The 20,710-nt window shown below is 45.0% G+C and overlaps 1 protein-coding gene across 2 annotated transcripts in view; it reads right to left on the reverse strand.

Annotated features, from left to right (window-relative positions):
- LOC119450794 (ethanolamine kinase 1-like) overlaps positions 1-20,710 on the reverse strand; it is a 53,645-nt gene that overhangs the window by 14,056 nt on the left and 18,879 nt on the right. For both annotated transcript variants that reach the window (XR_007466556.1, XM_037714293.2), the window contains exons 5-7: positions 6,742-6,884; positions 5,365-5,448; positions 4,479-4,639 (exon numbers count right to left, since the gene is read on the reverse strand). Coding sequence is in view for 1 of the 2 variants with exons in the window: in XM_037714293.2 (XP_037570221.1) it covers positions 4,479-4,639; positions 5,365-5,448; positions 6,742-6,884 (388 nt within the window). In the remaining variant the exon portion in view is untranslated. The remainder of the gene's footprint in view (positions 1-4,478; positions 4,640-5,364; positions 5,449-6,741; positions 6,885-20,710) is intronic.

Below are 20,710 nucleotides of genomic sequence, written 5' to 3' on the forward strand. Positions count from 1 at the left end.
TGCTCCGTGTTTCGAAATCTCACCAGCAGTTAGCGCTACCGAGGACCGCTGGCCATGCGCTCACGTGTTCCCTCTAAGAGTGGACTGAGCTGTACAATCTAGTATGGTATTCCCAAACCGATTGTATTAGCAAAACTTGCCTACCTGAATTGCCTCCGTTAACCCAATGCTGAAAACAGGGGAAGCTGACTCCCTTTCTTGGTGTTTAAAAGCTGCTCGAATGTCAATAACAGACTACATATGTTCTGAGGGAAAGTGAGGGGCACTGACAATATATCTAAGCTTTTGTGTGAGCTTTCACCTTGAACGAGAATGGAATAAAAATATTTACCTTTGCAAGCTACAGAATCCAAACATTCTCAAAATTTGAGGAGCCACATTAAATTTTTGAGATATCGACAGTAAACAGTGTGCTGAAGTACAAGTACACACTGAACACACTCGGTTTGCGTGGTTGCGTGGCCAGCTGTGAATGCAACAGCGTCCATAGCTGCTACCTCGAGGTAACTGCGAGGTTGCACGTGTTCTCCTATAGCCCATGTACCTGACAAGGGGAATGGTTATACGTAGTCTCATTGCAGCATTGGCCTCTGCTTTTTCTTTTTTTTCAATAGGTGGTGGCTAGCTGATTCCGTCTGTTTATGTATTTATCATTTGTGTGCATCTTATGTGCATGTGTTATGTGCATTGTTATACGTGCAGTGATGCAAACATCTTTTTTTTTTTTAATATATTGCACCACAGTCATTTATTCAACTTTGTGTTGAAATGTACAAAATGTGGCCACCCAGTAATGGCCAGGACAGCCAGCAGGATTGGCAAAAAATATGATGCAGATCCAATGCACTTGCTTGAATCGACATGAGGCGAAGCTTTCACGCAACGGTCAGTTAAACTCAAGAAAACTAACTGCAGTGTGTACAGTTGTCCTTATTTCACCCGATGCAACACGTACTCATATGCAATGTTTGCTTATTTACCGCACAGATCACATAATGTAATGTGTACATAGCACGGTGAACTCACTCAAACGTCGGCTCACTAAGACTTCGAACTAACCATGAGTCTGAGTTCGTGTGAGCCTGACTGAGTAGAATTTTGGTGAATACGAGTAAGAGCAAGCTCGGTTGAGTAAACTTTTAGAGAATATTGTCATCTGGTAGTCAGGGCAAGCTCATCTGAGTGTAATTTTAGTGAATATGAGTCAAAGCAAGCTCGGCAAGTAGATTTTTGGTGAATATGACTCAGTGCAAGCTCGCCTGAGTAGAATTTTGATGAATATAAGTCAGAGCAAGCTCATCTGAGCATAATTTTGGTGAATATGAGTCAAGCAAGCTCGGCAAGTAGATTTTTGGTGAATATGACTCGGTGCAAGGCTTGCCTGAGTAGAATCTTTATGAATATTAGACAGATCAAGCTCGGCCAAGTATAATTTTGGCGAATATGAGTCAGAGCAAGCTCGGATAAGGAGAATTTTGGTGAATATGACTCTGAGCAAGCTCGACTGAGTAATGATGGGATATGGTTATACGAGTTTATGCAGTAATACATGTAAGTGCAGACTCATTAGCAACATTGCCTCCCTCTTGATGGGCAATAGCTACGCCTCGTGATGAGTCTGCACACTTTATGAGCTGTGGACATGCAAGACCCACCCACACTTGAAAAGATGCTATCATTCACACGAAGGAATGCAACCGGCTGACTTCAATGCACAATTTTGATATGATTTTGTTTAATGAGTTATCTACTGCTTATAAAAACAAGGTGTTTGCCTGCTTTTCGCATTATTCCATGTGTTTTACAGGAAGTAGAGACAGAGAAGCAAGAAAAGGCAAGGATGTTTATGGCGAAGCAGTTTCTTAGAGTACTGCGATATGTTACAACCAGCATAAACAAAAGTAATTCGATGCACTGAAGTAAGTGAAATATGCAATTACCTTTTAATGTGAAGGTTAATACAGATGCAGTAAGGATACAAAGTCTGCAACACACTGAAAGTTTATTGGTTTTTGTGCAGGAGAAAAATGATACATCAGAAAAATGAGAAAAAAACTGTTTAAATATTGCTTCGAAAACAAATTGACAATACTGTTTATTCCCAGTCAAAGCATTAAATATGCTATTGTAGAACATTCATTACGATATATACTTTGCACGTTCACTTTGCGACCTTGATAAGCAGTCGCGTCTCGCAGCGGAAGTAACAGAACCTTGAAATGAGATAATTCATTGGGGAAAATGCGCATGAAAGCCCAAACCAACCGACTGCAACTAAATGGTCGAGCGTATAGCGTGACCTATGGACGGAAGCATTTGTCCGTAGTTGCATATTCTTTAAATTGTTCAGTCCGTAAAAGCATACCGTGCTAAAACTGTGGCGTTTTCGTATATCGAGAGTTGTCTATACAACCAGAAAATTAGGACGACATCCGAAGGCCATGCCTTCGCGCCTGTGAATAACGGAAAATCACGAAAAAGTACGTACTATCAGCACCCAAAGCCAACCTAAAAAGCAGCGTCGCGTGATTTGCAACGTAGCGTGTCAACAAACGCATAGAAATCACAGAACCGAATCCAACCTACGAGTTTTTATCTGCAATGTTCGTGTGTCGGTGCTGATGGTACGCACCGTTTGCGCAATCCACGGCTCCACTCAATTATTTAAACTGTTCGAGGCTTGTTGAGCCAACATTTATAGACAAAAAAAAGTATCGATAAACGTTGTGGACAGACACCATTTTCCAAAACAGACTGCGAAATAGCTCTCGGCGCAATTTCGACGGAAAATCGCAGCGATTGCTGCGACGCTGCGACCGGTTGGTCGCAGCCGAAAATCGCAGAATCGGCCCTGCGACTGCGATTTTCGTTGCATGCGACGGAAATTGCACTTCCGGTGCGATGAAAATCGCACCATGTGAAACGGCCTTTAGGCGTGTCTCACTGACGCAATTTACTTATAAAAAGTTAGCAAGCACTTCTTTTAGCTAACGAAGAAAGAAGTTACAGGATGTGTTCATTGTACAAATCCATTGCGCCTTACCCGTCATACTGTGGCACTGTGGTGCATTCCTACGAGGTCAAGCACGTCGTGTCTCGTGCACCTGCCACAGATTACCTCAAAGATACGGCGAGTGGCCCGCATCTGCACTCAGCAACACAGCCATAAGCAGCCAAGGCTGAGGTAGAGGAGCACGCTCACCTGTTCCCACCTCCTAGCCCGAGCGCAAGTTTTATCATGTGATCTCCAACACTGGGCTCGCAAGCGGACAGCGTGCATCGAGCCACCATCCTTCTCAGCTCACCCTTGCAGGCTTTCCTTCGCTGCAATCTTATGGCACTTGGGACTTTAAACGAAAGCTCACGGCGATGCAAGACATAGACGGTGCAAATTTGCCTGAAGTCTATACATATAGTCCCTATTGCAGTAAAGACTACACCCAAATTTGAGAAAAACAAAAACTGAAAATGCTGAACCCTAGATATAGCATTTCTGATAAGTATCCTGCTCCATCCTGTCGGTCAGCCATTCCTTCCTATTAATCGTGGTGGTTGTATCATCCTTGAGTAGCATATCATTGAAAGATAACAAATACACCTGCACTTGAACTCAATAAAGAGATCAAAAAAGTTCAAAAAGCAAAACGATGACACAAGGTGAAAGACAGATTGAGAAATAAGAGCTTGTCAAACATCCATCTGGCATGCCCACTTCATTATTGTCTTTTGACCTCTTCTTTGACCTAACCCATTTCCTCTTGCAATCAGAGTAGATTGTGATTGTGTTCTTGCCAGCACAGCTATCACCTCATTTAATTACACAGTCATGCTATCTTTGCTGCAATATCCCCGACTATTAGAAGTAGCTCCAAACTCTGTCTTTTGTTGTTGTTACACCATACGTCTATATCAGCATTCGCATTTCTCCCATCTGAATCTTCGAAATGTCGGACTCCTTCATCGGATTCGTGAATCAACTGCATGTGAAACAACACCTAGCATGCAACTGCCTGTTGCATCCCTATGTTTAACCAATGCACTGTCATGAACAAAGCTAAAGAGTAGCTTACACGAGAAATAACAGAAGCCATAAACATGCAGCCGTTAGGAGACAAATGTGTGAAAGCTGCTCATCAGTTGCTATCTGATAGGGAACTAGGCCTCTTGCATTGTCACATGTGAGGGCCACCTTGGACACGGCATCACGGTATCTCCCGATCCATGTGCAGGGTCTCCTGTATAAGAATGTGTACATTCCTCATAATTATTATGAGCAGAAAGTTAGTGCTGTGTCTTGTCTCACTAGTATTACCTGTCTTCGTTCTTGCAGTACTACACAATTTCCGAGTATCACAGACCAAACAAGTCCAAACTACTCGTATTGGTGAATTTTGTGTGGCTGGCTGACAAATACAAAGACTGCGAACACAGCCACCCCCGCCACCACTGTAGCCCAGTCTGACCACTCCTTCTCTCACCAGGGCAAACTTGTTCACTTGGACGTAGAGGACCTCAACGTCACGGGTGGAGGCGCTCTCACCACGGCCTGCGAGCCTGTGCCACTCGTCCAGGTAGTGCTGCAGCCAATGAAACTGGAACTCCCGGTCTGGATAGAGGGAGCTGTCGAAACGCTCCACACCTGAAATGCGTGGCACAATGAAATGACAATGAACCAAAACTGCCTCTCAATAGCACGGGCTGCGCGACTCAATCAACACTCAAGACACCACCCAAATGTCTACCGCACTGTCTTTCCAAGCAAGATTCCGAAATTAAGGAATTGACGCAGTGTGAAAGGGCTCCTAACTTATCGATTCATATTTGATAACAGCAATGTGTATACCACAGTGTATACTTTACAACAACATTTAATGTTATGCTTAACCAGTGGGGACTGGACCATGAAACTTCAGATTGTTTCACATTATTTCAGAAAAACTGGGTTGGCTTAAAACTGAACGAAATATATATATTTCTTTAACCAACAACTTTTGTTTGTGCCGTGTTATTGCAGTAATATTATTGTTCCTGTCATCTTGGTTGTCACACTAATAATCCATGCCAGTGCGCTGAATTGGACAGGACGTGTGACAACTGATATGTTGAAACAACAGGCACAATTAGTGGCTATATACTGGACGTTGCACACAGGGTTAATTTACATAACTGATAGCACAACTTAGGTTTAGTTAAGGAAAATTTATCAGAGCTTGGCTGCTGACTGTATGTTTCTTTCTTCCATTTTTCACCAAACAAAGCATAAGAATCTATCTGTGATGGAGGTTTCACTTTACAATAAACAAGAATATAAAGGTATATTGCATGCGAACAGAAAAATGTTCATAGAAGAAAACAGAAACCCACCTCCAAACTCACAAAAGTGGTTCCCAATGTCCAACGCCTGGTAGTTGTTGTCGGCATACTCAAAGTCAATGAAGATCACTCTGTCTGGAATAGTAGATGAAAGTGGAATGGCCAAGCTTGAGTTGCCAACAGTGCAGCCATCAACACAAAAGTGAATCAATAAAGCCTAACATTGAGCTGTGGCCGCAACACATTTTAACAACAAGCATGCATAAATGGCGATGTGCAAAGGAACTGCTAGTGTAAGAACTAAGAGTAACAGGAAGTGCCAAGTTTGTAAATGACGCGAGGTGGACACAATAGTGAAAAACACGCAAGTACTCTCGACATCATCACTTACCTGGTGCTGACTTGTACAGATTTTGCACTCATCAACCAATATTGCAAAGCCACGATTTGGCGAGAAAAAAGTAATCACCTAACATCAACTTTCTAGAATGCTTTCTGCATGACACTGAAACCGATATTTTAGGAAGGCCTCAAATCTCTTAACCTTAATGCTGAAAGCAAGGCTTATTAGATGTTGCACAACACATGACGTGCACTCTATGACAAATGCTCATCATAACAATTTATGAGCTTCCGCCTCATTAATCTGCAGCCGGGCTGTAGTAGAGAATTTATAGTGGACAAATTTACTTTTGCCTCATGGTCATTACATGACGATTTTGCCATCTCGCCCTGTGGCTAAAGCTATTCTGCTCAGGATAAGCTCACAGCACTGGACCATCAAAATGGACAAAAGCTTGTAAAACTGCATGAGGAGAGAGTGGTGGCGTAAGCAGACCGAGAGCTCCAAGTGAGGCGAGGAAAGGCGCGGTTCTTGGAGGTTGCGCAAGAGGTTGGCTGTAGTTGCCAGGAAAAAGGACCAAGTGGCGCAAGTGCGATGGCGAGATGAGGTAAGACATGAGTGGCGGGAGTGTGTGCGGTGTGGTGCGCGCGGATGGACAGCATGTGGACAGTGTGGGGGAAGAGTTGCGGAGTGCAGTAATAAAATGAATGCTTGTGACAAACGTGTCGACCTGTCATCGCTCGTAACAAGTGTACTGCACTAATCACAAAGAAAAAAGAAAATACAAACTGTGCTGCTTCAGATTGCAGGTACACTTTTTCTTGGATGGCTCTCTCTTTTTAGATAGCTGCAATAGTCTGTAAATCTTCTTCCTCAGGTGCACGTAACCTCTGCCCAAACGTACTGTAACAGTGTGCTTGAATTCTTTCATATTTTGCAACCAAAAGAGAGGAAGCAAGAACGATAGAGCATGTGCAATTCTTGCAGCTACATAGAAGCAACCGCAACAGAACTACAAGAACACAAAGGAAACATGCAAGATAACACCGCCAGGAGCACAAACCCCGACGACCTACGTGCGTTACCTTGTTTCTCCTGGTAGATGATGTTCTTGACGAGCAGGTCATTATGGCAAAACACGACAGGCGAGCCCAAGCCTGACAGGTGCTCCTCCAGTAGTGACACCTCCTGCTCCAGCTCTGCTTTGCTTGGGATGCACGACACAAACCTGTGTGGAAACACGTTAGTCTGGGCTTACGATGACCACTAAACAAGAGCGGCACAGTAAGATAACTGTGGTGAAAGTAATCTACTAATCAATTATTTCTGACAACACTAGCAATGATGACAACAAGACTTGCTGATGGAGTGGCAATGTGACCGATAGCATAGCGCTTTAAGGGGTTGTCATGAGCTAGCTTAAAGGGACACTAGCGGCAAACATCAACTCTAGCTAGAGCGACAGACTGCATGCGTGACGGAAACTCGGTTTTTGTTCTATGCCGCCAGGAGGCAACTTAGTTGTGGAGAACATCGCAATCAGAGACAGCATGCCCCTTCCTAAATGTAGCACACTAATAAGTAAAGTGCAGTTGCGTGAAACTCATTCATCACTTCCCGGGAGTAAGAGTCCTGGGCTGTGCAATGTTTGTCCAGAGGTATCAGATGAAAAAAACGAACTGAACTGAACTGAATCGAAACAATCCGAGAGCTTATGCTCGGCCGTTCCTGGAGAGTCAGGAGAGTGACACGGAGAGGGCACCACGTGCCCATAAACGCATTGATGCAGCGAGGTACATCAGCGAACTCCTCTGCAGTGGAAGCCAATAATTTATTTCATCTTCAAATGCAATGCAATTTGTCTTTATTAGAGCTCATTGCATACTCTAGACTAGTCCCTGCCGAGATGGCGAACATCAGCAAGAGCTGTTTTCTCGTTTCCATGGTGGTAGTACACTTCACTCTCTCCCATTTACTCTCTTTTGTGGAAGTTATGTTCACAGCAATGGTGTTGCATTTGTTGCTGCTCAACCTCCATCAGTCCGGCCTGATTTGACTTTTGCCTCTGGTGTTCCTTTACAGGGGCCCTAAAACAGGTTCAGGCATTCCAAATTGCACCGTGTACAGCACACAGTCATAATACTCAACATGTACCGAGCCTTCTTCACTGTGCATTATATGAAGGCTATTGGCTGCGAGATTGAGCAGAGTCACCGCATGGCGGGCACTGGCTGAACTACAAATAGTGTGGATTATGCTGCACGTCGTCTGCTAGGCACTACGTGTTTGAATGTGCGTGTATGGCATGAATGTCTGAAGACCATTTCTTTCGTGGTTGTAGTGCAGTTGTAAATGCTGGTGTGCGTTTTTGGACGGTGTACAAAAGCATTTAGCCTTGTGCTATCGTCTTTGCGCTGTGGTAAAATCACTAACTGCCCGTATCAAGCGCACAATGTGCGATTGTCGTACCCTCCGCTCGCCACAATCATATCAATTTTATTATCACTTTGTGTATAGAGTACATCACAAAAAGAATTTCACCTCGTTTTAAATAAATGAAGTGGTAGATGCGAAATGTGAATGCCACGGTTCAAGCAACTTGTCACAATGTGTTGATCACTCCGCAATCTCTGCGATACCACGAAACACGAACGGAGTGGCATGAACATCACTTACCAGTGGAAAAAAAAAAATCTTAAACATGTACTCATATCATATCGCGTCATACACTTTATATTGCGATAACTGCATTATGATACATAACTGCAATGATTGCACGACTCTTGCTTAGTGGTTATGCAACCAGAGGTGTTCTTTTAACATGTGGTTCTGATGCTATTATGGTGAATTTATTTTGCCTTGCAATTAAATCATGGGCTTTTGTACTTTGATTCACTGCCACAAAACGAAAACTAAATTATGGTTTCATATGAGGATCATGTGTGATAACAGTCTCCAGACGCGGGACATCATAACAATGACTTAAAAGCCAGCCCCCTATCACGATTTCCATTCGCTCTTCCGCATGGCATTCTTAGCTTGACGTAACACTTGGCCACAATTAGCTGAAATAAAACAACCTAATGATTTTGTCTCCCCAAATAATTGCAACTTTGTCACATCGCTGTAGTGCGTGTAACCATGCAAGGGTGATAAAAATAATGTCGTTTGAAGCAACCTGATGATCCTACTTACTGATACTACTTACGCACTGTCGCTCACAGTGGCTAAGCATACTTAATTGAACTAACTGTTCGCATTTCACAGCCAATAAAAATAAAAAGGAAATGGAGATGTACGAGGTGTGTTCAAAAAGAATCCGAACTTTTGCTATAACACCTTTACTGCTTGTGGTACAACATTTTTAAGTGCTGTCCCCTTCAAAGTAGTGCCCTCTACTGGCAATGTACTTTTCCTATCCTTTCTTCCATTTTTGGAAAGCCTCCTGGAACGCACTTTCTGGAATGGCACGCAGGTCTATTCTCGCATTGTCCTGGATCTCCTCTACAGTTTGGAAACGACGTCCTTTCAAGGTGGTTTTCAGCTTGGGGAATAGAAAGAACTCTGCTGGGGCTAGGTCTGGAGAATATGGTAGGTGGGGAACAACAGGAGTGTGGTGTTTCCCTAAGTAGCTGCGGACAAGGAGTGACGCGTGAGCCGGGGCATTGTCATGATGCACCATCCTGATTTTCCCACAATTCAGGCCTCTTACTGCGCACAGAATCATTCAAACAAGCTAGGATTCCCTGGTAAACTTATTTGTTTGCAGTCTGACCCTGTGGCACAAATTCCTGATAGACAATGCCTCTGTAGTCAAAAAACACAACCAACATCACCTTCATTTTTGACCAACTCATGCATGCTTTTCTTGGATGAGAAGACCCTTTGGCCACCCACTGCGATGACTGCACTTTTGTTTCAACATCATAGCCATAAACCCATGCCTCATCGCCTGTTATGATGTTCTTAAGAAAGTTTTCATCGTAATTGGCAGTGGTGAGCAGTTGCTGGCTGATTTCAACATGGGTCTGCTTCTGTTCGTCAGGCAACAAACGTGGCACAAATTTTGCACTGACACGACACATCCCAAATGTGTCACTCAAAATTTCATGACATGATCCTATGCTGATACCCATTTCGTCAGTGACTTCTCGAACAGTCAAACGACGATTTCCACGAATCACAGTTCGAACTCTCTCGACGTAGTCAATATCTGTGGATGTGGAAGGTCGTCCAGGCTTGCGATCGTCACCGACCGACATTGTTCCGTCTTCAAAACGCTTGAACCAATCATAGCACTGCGTGCGACTCATACAGTCCTCCCCGTATGATTGGCTAAGCAACTGAAATGTCCCTGTGAAAGTTTTCCCAAGTTTGTAGCAGAACTTCACACACACACACTGTTCTCCCAATTCCTTCATTGTCACTTTGGCTCGAATCCGAAGAACAGCTTGTTCATGTGCTCACTTCAGCGGCTGTAGCTCGCCAACTAACGGTCAGAGCGAAACGCGGCAAATGGCAGTTTGTTGTCTAAACCTGCCACTACATGCACTCAGTAGCCACAGCACGCCCCCTCTGCCGGTTGGCGTGCTATTTCAAAAGTTCGGTTTCTTTTTGAACACATCTGCTATGTGTACAATTAGTGATGCAGTGTGTCCATTAACTTGTTACTTCACCTTCGTTGTACAGGAATACAGACTTTTTTAAACCAGTGCAAGACTTGCAGAGAATGAGGTGTTGACTTGCGCAATACAGTTAAACCTGCTTATAACGAACCTCCATATAACGAATTCCTGGATATAACGAAGTTTTTCTATTCCCCGTCATTACTCCATAGAAGCACATGTATTTGAGACCTCTACGTAACGAAGTGGCAGCAGGAGACCCCCTCGATATAACGAATTTCCCCCTCCAACAGCCTAGAGATTTCGCCCCAAATATTGTCATTTTTGTGCTAGCGGCAACCGGAAGCACCTTGTCTGCCGCGACGGAATGCGAAGCGAGCGCACGTGTGCGTGCGTGTGCGAGGCGGGCCTGCATCCCTTGACCCGGCGATCTTGCCGCCGCGGGCGTGACCTTTCCCCCTCCCTTAATTCAAACCTGATCCTGCCGCTTGCTGCAGCTGGCCTAGCCCGCCAAGCCGGCACTCTCTCCTTTTCCAGTTGATGTTGCCGACGCACTGGTACACGCTGTGACACATCACACTCGATGAGCGCAGACGCGCTGTCCAACGCTGGCGGCGTGTGGAAGCGCCACTGGAGAAGCGAGCGAAGTGACCTTCGTGCTGTTGTCTATCGCTTCAACGCAAACTGAGTGCCGAGAACACACAGCACGCACAAAGCTACGAGCTGCCGACACACCTACACTACATGCCTACACACTGCTAGACTCTGCCCCAACGCAGATCGCTTTCAAGATACGGCCCGCGCGACCGCACGCCGCCGCGCAGTACGCAGTTGATGCCAGAGTACAGTACAACGCCGCCCCACTATCCCTCCCCCCTCGCTCACTTGCTGGTGCTTCGAGCCAACGCCTTGCTCGAGCGCAACGGAAGAAGGCGCGCTTCCTCCATGCTTTTCTTGCGCGCGCGAGATTAGACGCGGTCGTCGGCTCCCCTCGCATGTTTTCACTCGCACATACAGCATACGGCGCGCGGCGACTGCATTATTGCCCTTGGAGTTTATACGGGATATCTATGAGCCAAAACCAATTTTAGGGCCACAACACATCATAGACACCATCTTTATGTAGCAAATACGGATCTCAAGGGCCATACTTCTTCTGGCGGAAACCGAAAATACATCATAGTTGTCGCTCCCGGCACTTTGGGCGGCCAATGCCATCGTCAAGCCACTAAGCCAAGCGACATGAAAAGTCAAAATGGGCGCTCGGGCCGGCGCAGGGTGGCAGTTCGCAATGTATGATGCAGGAACGGTCCCACAGTTGCGACGCAGCAGCGGGGTTACCAATGCATTGGGTTCTATGGCAGCTGTGCCGGGACTGGCCGAAAACGAACAGCCGGGAAAACGCAGCCCCCGGGAATGTAACAGCGGGGTTCTACTGTAACACTATACGACGCTACAACGCCATCGTGACGGTTGCTCTTTGTTTCCGATGCCTCGCGCTTCTGTGAAACGACACGCGTCCACGCATACGGTACCTGGTGTGACATTCCAAGGATGAGTGCTTCGACGAAAACGGAAAACGGGTGCGCGTTACAATTGAGGGTGCGTTAGAATCGAGTAAACACGGTAAGCGTTTCTTTTTCGAATTTTCGTGCCGAACCTGCATATAACGAAATCCTCTTTATAACGAAGTTTTTCGGGAATTTGTCAATTTCGTTATATCCAGGTTTAACTGTATAAGCAGAGTAGGTAGGACGCATGCTAAACATACAAAAAAGCCCCAAGAAAGTGCCAAAAGACGTAACTGGCTATGTGCCAGTCTGCTGCTCAATAACAGTTTGTGGTTCTTTCAAATAGATAGAAATGTTCTATGTGTTTCGTGCAAAAATGTGACATTCGATGGCAGTATAAGATCTGTTCATTGCAGCGTTTCACTACCAAAAAATTGGGCCAAATCTTTCACAGCGGAATGCTGCCCTGTACATTTCTATGTGTGCCATTCCTATCCACACTAACACGGCGTCGGTGCTACCACCTGTGGTTCGATCTCGCAGCGAATATACCAAGAAAAATAAAAGTACATTCTCTCATATGACAGCCCTGTTCTCCTTCTCCGGTTCAAATAACATCTGCATTTCTTGCCACACCCTATTCTTTCACGCGCTTGCAGACTGATTGTCCCACCATAGCAACTGAACTCATTGTCAGCCAAATGTGTTGATTTTTTCTTTTTCTTCCATAACCAATTCTGAATACAGAATATGCAGAGTAGCAAACAGAAGTAAATGCAACGTTTTAAGGCATGACATAAGTTCGAATATCTGCAAATGGGTGATGTACACTACATCAAGTTGCATCCTTGCTTGCTTTGATCAAGAAGGCGTTTGTGCATATTGTGCGATTGTGTTTATGACACTTTCGCCTTTATTCCACACAAAAGTCAACTAAATTGAGAAGAGACAATGTCGACCGTGGGAACTCAAAGCAATAGGATGTGAATAAGCATGCAAGAAACAAACCAAAAGACAGCAATGAGCCACTGCATGCTGATCTGTCTTCGACAGCCTTCACTGGCAGCGGCACTGGGTGGCGGAGCACAATGCAAGGATTACGCAATAGCAGACGTGCTGTTCTGTTCAATCATTTTAGTGTGATGAAACTTTGCCACTACAGTGTAGACCGCTTATAACGTAAGTCGCCGGAGTCGCGAATATCCGCACTATAAGCACTATACGCACTATAACCGAAGCAACACTATACGCACTATAACCAAAGCAACAATTTTCAAGGCCCGCACATATGCAAAACATGTGCACCGAGCCGCCACGCGTTCGCGACAGTCGAGGAATGTGGCTAGAACGTTTGCATTCAATTTACAGTCGAATCTCGTTAATTCGAACCAAATGAAACGGCGGCGCCTCCGACCGGCATTGCTCCGGCACCGCCACAGAGTAAAAGCTTGGGAGAGACCCCTCAATGTCGTGCGCGAACAAAACAAAAAAAAGAAGAAAAATAAAACGCGGCGGAAATTTCACGCTCTCTCAAATGGCAAGGTCGCCGATTCTGCGTTGCGCCACAGCATGCGTATACGTGCAGACATCTCAGCCACGCTACCGTAGCCACGCGTAGAAAATGGCAGTGAACCCTTCTTTCTCCTTTATGCTTCCTCTACTTTCTAGTCACGTGTTGACCTTGCACGCTGCGGTTACGGTGCAGAGGGGAGCTGCAGCGCTGTCCCAGGCCAGCCAACGAAACTGCCCACGCCGGCAAACGCCCAGCTTCCCTATACCGGCAGAAAACGAAACTTCGGAGCTGGCGCCGGGCCGGCTGGAGCGGCGGCGCCGTGCAGGCGGCGGGTGCGCGCGGTGACAGTCGAAAGTGAGGGAGCTACGAGGGGAGCTACTGAAGCGGCGGAGTTGCCAAGGCGAAATCCGCTTCCCTGCCGCCCTTCTCCCTCACATTCCGCGGTCTCCGCATGCGCCCTTCGCTGTGCTGTGCCGACGCCGCCCGCTCCCTGAAGTTTCGTTTACTGCCGTTATCGTGAAGAGCGTTGGCCGGCGTCGGCAATTTCGTGGCCCTCGCTCGCTATGCGTGCCGTGATATTTCAAGACTCGCACTCAAGACTCCAGTTTCAGCCTCACTGGCTGTTCGTTCGCACCACGTGCCCTTCTCCTCCACTTCGTCTCTCTCTCTTCCTCGAGCACTCCTTGGGGCGCCTGTTTGAGGGGAGCGTTCGCCGTCTCCGCTGACTTCCGCACTCCCTGGCAGCCGCACTGTAACCAGTATTCCGTTTCTCGCAACTGCACTATAAGCGATATGTGTATACATGGAGTGCTATGGGAAAATTAACAGGAGTCTGAAAAGACCCCACTATATCCGGTCCTGCACTATAAGCGGTTACTTTATAAGTGGTCTATACTGTACTTAGCCCATTATAAAAAAATATGTGCGGAAGAGTGCTCACTAGGAAGTGCCCTGTAACTGCTGTTAGTGTGAATGAACTTTTGCTACTATACTAATATCTTACACTCTCCTTAAAGCCACTGCCAACAGTCTGTAATATGTATACACCACAAAGCTTGGCGACACATGACACTACAAGCTGTAAGCCCGAATGTGAAGGAGCACATCCAGAAATAAGTGCGCAGTCAGGTGACTACGAAAGCTTACTGTGCTATCAAAAGGCAGTTTTATCCCGCAAACAGTGTCTGTACTACACCATATGAGAAATCACTTCAAATATATTTACTTTATTGACTTACTGAGGTCAGCCAGACTCTTGCGATGCTGACTACTGTTGCTATTCACGTGGCATTTCGCACACTAACATGCCTGTATACTAAACAGTGTAACAACACACAACAGTCCACCGTGCAAGCACCACAGAATGTCAACAGCACTTGCGCATGCATTTGTCAGTTGCAGCAGTTCTCTAGCCAGCTGTTCTCAGTCGGGGACAGGCTGACAACATGCTGTTAGCAGAAGATGAGTCAGTTTTGAGAAAAAAACAAAAACAGAATGATCTAGCACATAGTACTAAAGCACGACTTTTTAAATTAGCACAACACAAAAGAAAAATATAACGATATAAAGCAAAGATTAGAACCACAAATGGAAAACAAGCAGACGTAACATGAGAATGTAAGAAAGATGGAGATCATGACACGCTCCACAGTAGAAAGCAATTGAAGCACAGGTTTAGATAATACTTTTCTTGGAGACTCGTGACATGTATGTGTTGCAGCAATGTGCCTTGTAAAAAAACACCGCTCATGAAAGAACCAATTGCAAGAGCTGCTTCAAATATCACCACATATTTATGTACGTCCATGTACAGCAGCCTAAAGGAGGATCTCCTTGTAGGAGTGAGAGCACAAAATATTGAATGCCTGAAAGCAAAAACATGCACCATTACAGAAGCATAAGAATATCAAAAATACCCTTGCAATGGCATACATACTTCAGCAGAAAAGCCGTACATACTTCAGCAGAAAAGAAAACAGCTACAGTCAACGTCCAATTTTTTGTAAGACCCTAGGGACCGCGGAAACATTTGAAAAATCGGGCATTATGAAAAAATGAATATCTGTCTTGTACTGCCCTCAAGGCCTCAAATCACCCCAAGCACATCCGAAACAACTCTGAAGGCCTGATAGGACACTTGCCAGGCGTATCAGAGCTCATAATGTCACCGGAGACTGCAGGTGCACGCTTGTATAGGACTAAACACTGCATCTCATGACAGTGCCTCCGTTTCATTATTGACGTGCTTCACTGCAATACATCACCTATTCATCCCCGCATAACACCGCTGTATTGCGGTGAAGCTTACTTTTGAAAGCGGCATTTTGCTTTGCTGTGTTTTCTGCGTTTCGAAGTAATCGGAGAGGTTGACAAAGACGGGGTTGCCACCATTGCTGATAGCGGCGAATTCTTTTAATGAAAAACAGGGCACCGAACAGCAGGAAGCGTGGTAGCGAACGTCGAAGCAGCTAGGCCTAGCGTTGCTGCAGTGATAGTTATGGCTGCCAGCGGATTGGCGTGCTAGAGCGCTGGTTCGAGGTTGCAAGATAATAAAGATGGCCGCAGTGGTGGCTTCAATTAGTGCCGTTTCGGACCCTGTAATCATGGCAAGAAGTCCAGAAAATCGGACAGCGAGGGGTTTCAGCGTCCGAAATTTCAGACGTTCTTTACACTGGCTCTATGGGGTACATGGCGGTGCCATGAATGTGTCCGAATTGTCGGGCATGTCTGAAAAATTGGTTGTTGACTGTAAATTGAGTGATCCTGTAAACAGCGAAAATGCTGTTTACAGGAATTGGATGGGCAGCACCGGCTACAGCATTCCAACAGTCAACTGTGTCGGGGAACAATGATAATTGGAGCACTGGTGCGCATGAATATAGTTGCGTAAAATAAAGTCCGTTATAGTGACTGCATGTTGAAAGTTTCAGTAAAGGATTAAACAGCTGTTCTTTAGCAAGCAATGGGACCAGAAGCATAGAAGCAAATGTGCGTCACGAGCAAGTTAGAACGACACACAAGCCAGCCAGGCTGAAACGCAGAAGCCAAAGATGCAATCAAAAGCAGTGCCAATCACAGCACCGAGATTCTGCACAAAGAGCCAGCATTAAGCTGGCTTCTGTGCCTCCTCCAATACTCGCCTCTCGCTAAATCCATCAGGACAGGCAGACAGCAGGGTGGCCCACATTATTAGTGCCGTTCACAGGAAATGAGCAAAGAAAACAAAACAGAAAATGTGTCGTAACTAAACAAGATCAAAACAAGAGACAAGTGAAATGAAAAGAATAATAACAGCATGCCACGACATGCAACTCCCTATGGGGAGGACTAAAGTACCCTTGGAATGAGTGAAATTTCTGGCATAATCTAAGCCTAATCTGGGCACAGTGCTGCAATGCTCACTCAGCTTGTGCTGCTTCTTCTAATGCTGTGCTTTGAATTCTTTGCTATTAATGGTTTGCATTCTCCGTGATAACACTGGTTCATTTTAAGCAGCATAGCACATTTGTTTCGAATGCCTGGCTTATAGAGATGAAAGCAATCGCTGTTTTAGTGGGATGAACTCATTTTTCCTTAGAATTATTAGAAGGCATACTAGTTCCCACAACTTGTTCCTCAACGCAATGCCATGCTTAGGTTTCGTATTCTTATTCCTTCGGGACACAGGCCTACTCGACAAGCTTTAGACTATCATCATCCGTAGCATTCTTTACACTTTCTTTCTGTACCCTTAAATTCTTTTTCACTTTCCCTTTCCTTCCCCCTCCTCCTAGAACCATTTTGTCTCCGACCCATTTCCCTACACAAGTAGACTGTCATATATGACGGAAGAATTCTCTGGTTTTCACAGGGCTTCCGCTTTTCCCAAAGTGCAGTACAGGGTGTTCTTTTTTTAGACTATACAGATTTTTGATAAAGAGGCTACGAGCATAGCGAATGCAGCATTTTAGGAGAGGAGTTCGTAGGTGAGGCGGACGCTGCAAATAGCGCAAGTTTCAGAATACTAAGCAACAAAAAACGTTCAGCCTTTTTGTTTGAGCCTTGGGTGCTGTTGCTTATACGGCAAATCTAGAGGCAGTCACACTTTAATGTACCCCCATTGTTTGGAAATCTTGAGAATCACACCTGTTTCAAGACATTCATCACCAAATTTCAATGCTCAATTTAGGCAATAACGAAACCGTGTGTACCCTGCAGCTACGTCAGGTAGAACACCTTGTGAGGAAGTTAGAATGATGGCATGTCGTAGCACATACTGATGACTGTCCGCAACATTCAGCTTTAAAGATGATCGCGGTTTTTGTCACGGGTCACTTCGTCTGATATGACAGCTGGGAGGCCTTTTCTGCACTCCTGGCAAGATCGGTTTCAATATTGCCTGGATTGAGCATTGAATTAGGTGATGAATATCATGAATCGAGTACGATTTTTTTTTCTCGAAAGTTCGCCTAACGGCATAAACTATTAAATATACAAATTTTCAAAAAAAAAAAGGGTTGGAAAAAAATTGGTTGCCTCCAAATTTGCCATATAAACTGTCCCAAGGTTAAAAAAAAAGTTAATTATTTTTTACTTAGTCTTATGAAACTCGCATTATTTACAGCACAGTATGTCTGCCTCGACTAGGAACCCCTCTGTAAAAATGCCACGTTTGCTACACTTGTAACTTTTTTATGTCCTGAATCTTAAGTAGCTTCCTTAAATATAAGGCTAGCACAAGACAATGCAAGAACTGCATGTTCTGGAACTATATCTTCTAGCCCACTCATTACCATGCAGCTTACAAACCTATATTTACCGCAAGTTTTGCTACTGTGAAGGCATTAGATTTGCTGATTGTGTATTTGCTTAACCCAAATAGATGTCATTCATTCTAGCCTAACAATCAGGAACTTGAAAGATAGCTTTCATGCAATGAATGAGAATAATACCCAGATTTTTGCAATGAGGACCAAGAAAGTACAAAACAATATAAACTGAAGGGGAACAACAGATGTGCATGCATAAAAAGGTGTGTGCTGCCAATAAGACCAAAACATCAGTGCAAGAACAAAAAAAGAGGGTCGTTAAAAAGAAAAAGCAGGAAAATCAGCAGTGAGCAGGTTTTTAACACGGCTTAATCATAATCGCAGCATTCAACAGTCTTATTTGAACTCAACTGAATCCTAAACCCCCAGGGCTCGAAGCACAGCCTTCTGCATTTTTACAATGCCTACCCGATCAAGTCGAAATTGCTGGAAGCCAATGGCTCTTGGTAGCAGTGCCACCTTCCCAGACATTTTGACAGCAGTTGTGAGCTCAACACTGGTTTTGCTCTGTTTTATCTGTCCTTTCTGTGATGCTGATAAAGCCAGCGGCCTTAGTTGTCATCGCTTATTGCAACGTTGTCAAGTCCCCTTGTCATCCACGGCTTCAGCCTCAGCATGAGGCAAAGAAAAGGAAAACTTTACCCACCACCACCACTGCATTGTTTGCACTGTAGACAATCCAACTCCCAGCAAGCTGGGTTATATATAGCCCCACATTTTGAGCCCAAAAGTAGAGTTAGTAAGCACATCCCTGTTCTGCGTAATGAAATTATAAACCATGACCTGTACATACGCGGCTGTGGTTAACAAGGAAGCTTGAGAAGAAATCAAGGACTGTGTAATAAGCGATGGAACAAAAAATGTTACCCGTAACCTTTACAGACAGGAAGACAGCAGTGTGGATTAGAAGAGAGCAAATAGGGTAGACGATATTCTATTTCAAATTAAGACGAAAAAAATGAAGCTGGTATTGTAATGTGTAGGGCAGATAGCCAGAGGTGAATCACAGTTACAGAGTGGGTGCCAAGAGAAGGAAAGTGCAGTCGAGGACGCAGATAATTAGGTGGTGCGATGTAATTAGGAAGTTCGCAAGCACAACTTGGAATCAGCTAGCGCAAGACAGGGGTAACTGGAGATTGCTGGGTGAGGTCTTCGTCCTGCCAGTCGACATAAAGATAGGCTGATGATGATGATTATGATGACTCCTGTGTTCATCCGTCAGTGTTTCATGTCATTCCTCTCCATCGTTGCCACTTTGTGTTCTGTCAGTGTTCGGAGTGTTGAAATTTGTGACACTCAAAGCTCAGTACACAAGCAGTTTTATATTCCATCCCCAATAGAATGTGGCCATCAAAGCTGGGAATTAAACGCACAACCTTGTGTTACGAGGCACTTGTGCCTCCCGAGTGGGTGGTACTCTTGTGCACCTACTTGCAACGTGGCGGCTTTTCGAGATGTAATTTTTCTGGGCAAAGGTTGACTGCTGAACTGTGAGGACAGCGCCTGCTTGGCGGGCCAGCCCTCTTCTGTTTCCATTTGTCATACCTTGCTCTTTCCAATGGGCCCACTACTGGCATACCTCGCCAGTAGTCACAGTGCCAGCAAATGTTGAGCTTGGATCACACGCTGACCTGCTAGCACTGCAAAACACAAGTGACAAAGCAAAACTTCTGCGTGCCTGCAGCATGTTGCCAGCGTTACAGACCCATGGCTCAGTCGACAGAGACATCTATTGTGATGGAAAAGCTGCGAGTTGGGCCTGAATCAAAGTTTTGATAAGCTACCCAGCACTGGGGAAGGAGGACGGGAGTAGAAAGAGAAAGAAATGCCTGGAGGAAGTGGTGGTTTGAATGAACAGCAAAGAAAGTCTCAAATCTAGACAATGCTCGTGCAGGAATTTCATGACAGCCTTTATAACACCATGCTGATGACAAATGTCCAGCCAAGGTCCCAAGAGAATGTTTTCAGGCAAAGGTTCACTGCTTAAATTCAACAAATCATTTGCCAGTAATTGTACTTCTACTGCATACCACAGGACGATGCACAACATGTGTTCTATAGCCTCAGTCATCTCTGTGCAAGATGCAGGCATAAGTAATGTGTGGGTCGACCCAGATGCAGCTGCTATGACAATGCTGCTGTTTGGCCCACTCGTTCCAATGCTGGTTTGCAAGAAAACATGACATTTCTACCATGTTTTCTCCAGGGCAGCCAAGATGGCCGAGGCCTCTCATTTGCTTCCTGAATGAATAGATCAAAGTAGCCAATGGTACCCACTTGTCATAAATCATGGTTGATTATGAGACTTGACTGACAAATCCTTGCTAGCAGGTCACTGAAACAACAGAGCATGAATTACATGCAACCTGTTCACATCACCAAATTTACCCACGACTTGGGACTGCATTACAACAAAGATGCAATAACTGCAACCACTTGTATTAGGCTTATATATATTATACAGTATATTTCCGTTAATTCAGCTCCGGTTAATTAAATTTTTCTGTTAATTCGATCCCGACTGAAGGTACCAGCTAGCACGCATATATCTCTATGGGCCCAAACTCCCATTTTTTCGATCTCAAAATTGACATTCG

The sequence above is a fragment of the Dermacentor silvarum genome, chromosome 4, assembly GCF_013339745.2.
Source record: "Dermacentor silvarum isolate Dsil-2018 chromosome 4, BIME_Dsil_1.4, whole genome shotgun sequence".
NCBI lineage: Eukaryota > Metazoa > Arthropoda > Arachnida > Ixodida > Ixodidae > Dermacentor > Dermacentor silvarum.